Raw genomic sequence first — 3,053 nt, 5'->3', positions numbered from 1 at the left:
TTCCTGGAATAGTGACTCTGGAAGCTAGATTGTTACAGGTTAACCAGTAGGAGGAGGTGAGGAAGTGGAACGCAAGCATCACAATCCTTAGAAGCAAACTGGCTGTGAATGAAAGAACTAGGAAGAAGGAAGTAGGATTAAGGGGAGGATTGCTTAAGTCAGGAAAGCTTTCAAGTTATTTGGATATGTTGTAAGAGACAGTGGGAAGAAAGGAGCTGAAAATGGAGGAAAGAGCATAATTAATTAAGGTCTATTAGCAGGCAGGAGGGAAGAGCAAAGAATTAACGAGCCTTAGATAGGAGAAGGGTGAGGAATAAGGTGGACCTTCAGGGGCTCAGTGTCTTCATCTGTATCTTCCAGTTCTGCAGAGTCTAGACAGAAAAAAGGGAAGATTTCCCAGACTCTCTCACAGTAGGGTTCCCATACAGACTTAGACCCAGACAATCCTCCGCAAGATGAGAAAGTGGAAGGAAGTGAGGCCGAGATTGTGCCAATGCTACTTCTGCTTTTCCTGTTGGCAAGTCCTTAGTGGACACGCGGATGTTTTTCTCTGGCACTGTTCCAGTGTCCAGGTGCTTGGCTGATAGCAAAAGGCAGAACTGTTGCGCAGAACCGGGCACTGTTTTGTTGTTGTTGTTGTTCCTAGGTGGACCCATTAGGCATGGCATGACCCTGTGGCCACCACCTGTGACAGCTTACTGGCTAATACCAGCTAAGGCAGTGCTCCTGGGACCAAGAGTCCCATTGTCCATTTCCAATCCCCCTCTGTTTTGATTGCGTAAAAGGAAGCAGTTTCCTGGGAGGGTTAGTTCTGCGGTGGTCTTTTTAGTGTTATGAAGCTTGCTAGTCCAGTCCTTCCAGGGATATTTTGAGCATCCGGTTCCTGGTATCAGATTTCATTTTGCTTGAAACAGCTAATGTAATTTCTGTCTTCTGCAAGTGCACTCTGACAGCGAGGGACATGTATTCTTGCTCGAAGAGGGAAGGCAGAGAAGCTGGGTGTAGATATAGATAAATTCGGTTTTTTTGGTAATCTCCTTGAAGGTAGGAGTTTGTAAGCTGGGGTGTGCAGAGCCGCAAGGGGTTCTTGGATAGGATTCAGGGCATCTGTGAACTTAAATGAGAAAAAAAATCCCATCTTCTCTTCACGAACCACTAAAATTAGGCATTTTCTTCTATTCTAATGCAGGCCATCAAACGACAGCATCATCAGCAGTTCCTGTGACTTTGTCTCTAATAGAAATCACAGATGTTTTCACATTACATTAAGAGTTGTAATAAATACCTTTCGGCGGTGACGACCTGCCCACGAGAACATGCCCCTCGTGAAGGACCTCCTGCACCCGTCCCCGGAGGAGGAGAAGAGGAAGCACAAGAAGAAGCGCCTAGTGCAGCGCCCCAACTCCTACTTCTTGGACGTGAAGTGCCCGGGGTGCTACAAAATCACCACCGTGCTCAGCCACGCGCAGACGGTGGCGCTGTGTGTGGGCTGCTCCACTGTCCTGTGCCATCCGACAGGAGGAAAAGCAAGGCTCACAGAAGGATGCTCCTTCAGATGGAAGCAGCACTAAACGCACCCTGAGTCAACATGAGTGGGGAACTATCCCAATAAACAGATTTTGGATTAAAAAAAAAGAGTTGTAATAAATAAAAACATTAAAAACATTTTTTAAAGGGGCGCCTGGGTGGCTCAGTTGGTTGAGCGTCCGACTTCGGCTCATGTCACGATCTCGCAGGTCATGAGTTTGAGCCCCGCATGGGGCTCTGTGCTGACAGCTCAGAGCCTGGAGCCTGTTTCAGATTCTGTGTCTCCCTCTCTTCTCTCTGCCTCTCCCTGGCTCATGCTCTGCCCCTCTCTCTCTCAAAAATAAAGACATTAAAAAATTTAAAAAAAGAGTTGTTGTAGATTTCAAAATATTGTTTATCCTTGTAACTATGGTAGTTATTAGGCTTGCTGTTAGACCTTCCTTTTTAATGCATTTATAAAGGAGCAGGTGTTCCTATATCATAATTTTTTTAAATTGAAAATTACATTTCTGTTGTAATCCTGTGTATTTTATTTTGTGTATTTAAAAATATTATTGTGGGGGTACCTGGGTGGCTCAGTAGGTTGAGCGTCTGACTCTTGATCTTGGCTCAAGTTGTGATTCCAGGGTTGCAGAGTCAAGCCCTGTGTCGGTGGCTCTGTGCTGACAGCACGGAGCCTGCTTAGGATTCTCTCTCTCTCTCTCTCTCTCTCTCTTTGTCTATATAAATAAATAAACTCTAAAAAAAATTATTCTGAGAAGGGGTTCATAGGGTTCAATAGACTAAAAAAATGGCCCATAGCAAAAACATGCTAAGAAGCCCGTTCTAATGTCTTCTATTTTATTTTTTATTTTTTTTTTAAATTTTTTTTTTCAACGTTTATTTATTTTTGGGACAGAGAGAGACAGAGCATGAACGGGGGAGGGGCAGAGAAAGAGGGAGACACAGAGTCGGAAACAGGCTCCAGGCTCCGAGCCATCAGCCCAGAGCCTGACGCGGGGCTCGAACTCACGGACCGCGAGATCATGACCTGGCTGAAGTCGGACGCTTAACCGACTGCGCCACCCAGGCGCCCCTAATGTCTTCTATTTTAGAAGCAGGGTCTCCAAACTTCAGCACTGTTGGCATTTTAGGATGGATAATTCCTCCATATGGGGAACAGTCTTCGCATCGTAGGATGGTCAGCAACCTTGTCCCGCTGTATGCTAGTAGCTTCTATCCTGACTGTGTGACAGTCAAAAGCATTGTCACTTGGGGGGCAAAAGTGACCCTGGCCAAGAACCGCTAACGTGAAGTAGGGCTAGAAGCGAGAGGTGGAAGGTGACTGGGTCGGAGATCTGATCAGACAGAGGGTTTAAAACAGAGGCAGCAGAGGATGGCAGAGGCATCTGACAAAAGAAATGTGTAGTGGAGCGATGCTGACAGACCAGGTGAATTTGGCAGCTAGCCCACAGATGAGAGAAGGAGGTTCTCTATTTGCTCTTTTCTGCTTGACATGCCTGATGAATAGGATTCAAAGACAGAGA

General features: G+C 46.0%; 1 protein-coding gene across 1 annotated transcript; it reads left to right on the top strand.

Annotated features, from left to right (window-relative positions):
• Window positions 1-1,300: 1,300 nt before the first annotated feature.
• On the top strand, window positions 1,301-1,625 carry LOC124520475 (40S ribosomal protein S27-like). Its single transcript, XM_047091366.1, has one exon. It carries the CDS (start codon window positions 1,317-1,319, stop codon window positions 1,569-1,571), a length of 255 nt encoding a protein of 84 aa, XP_046947322.1. The 5' UTR covers window positions 1,301-1,316; the 3' UTR covers window positions 1,572-1,625.
• The last annotated feature ends 1,428 nt before the right edge of the window (window positions 1,626-3,053 follow it).

This window comes from Lynx rufus, unplaced genomic scaffold (genome assembly GCF_022079265.1).
Source record: "Lynx rufus isolate CCGP_SWC_20201006 ecotype Redwood Valley unplaced genomic scaffold, mLynRuf1.p SCAF_3, whole genome shotgun sequence".
Classification (NCBI taxonomy): Eukaryota; Metazoa; Chordata; class Mammalia; order Carnivora; family Felidae; genus Lynx; species Lynx rufus.
Note: the sequence above shows the minus strand (reverse complement) of the source record. Positions and strands in the feature narration are given on the sequence as shown.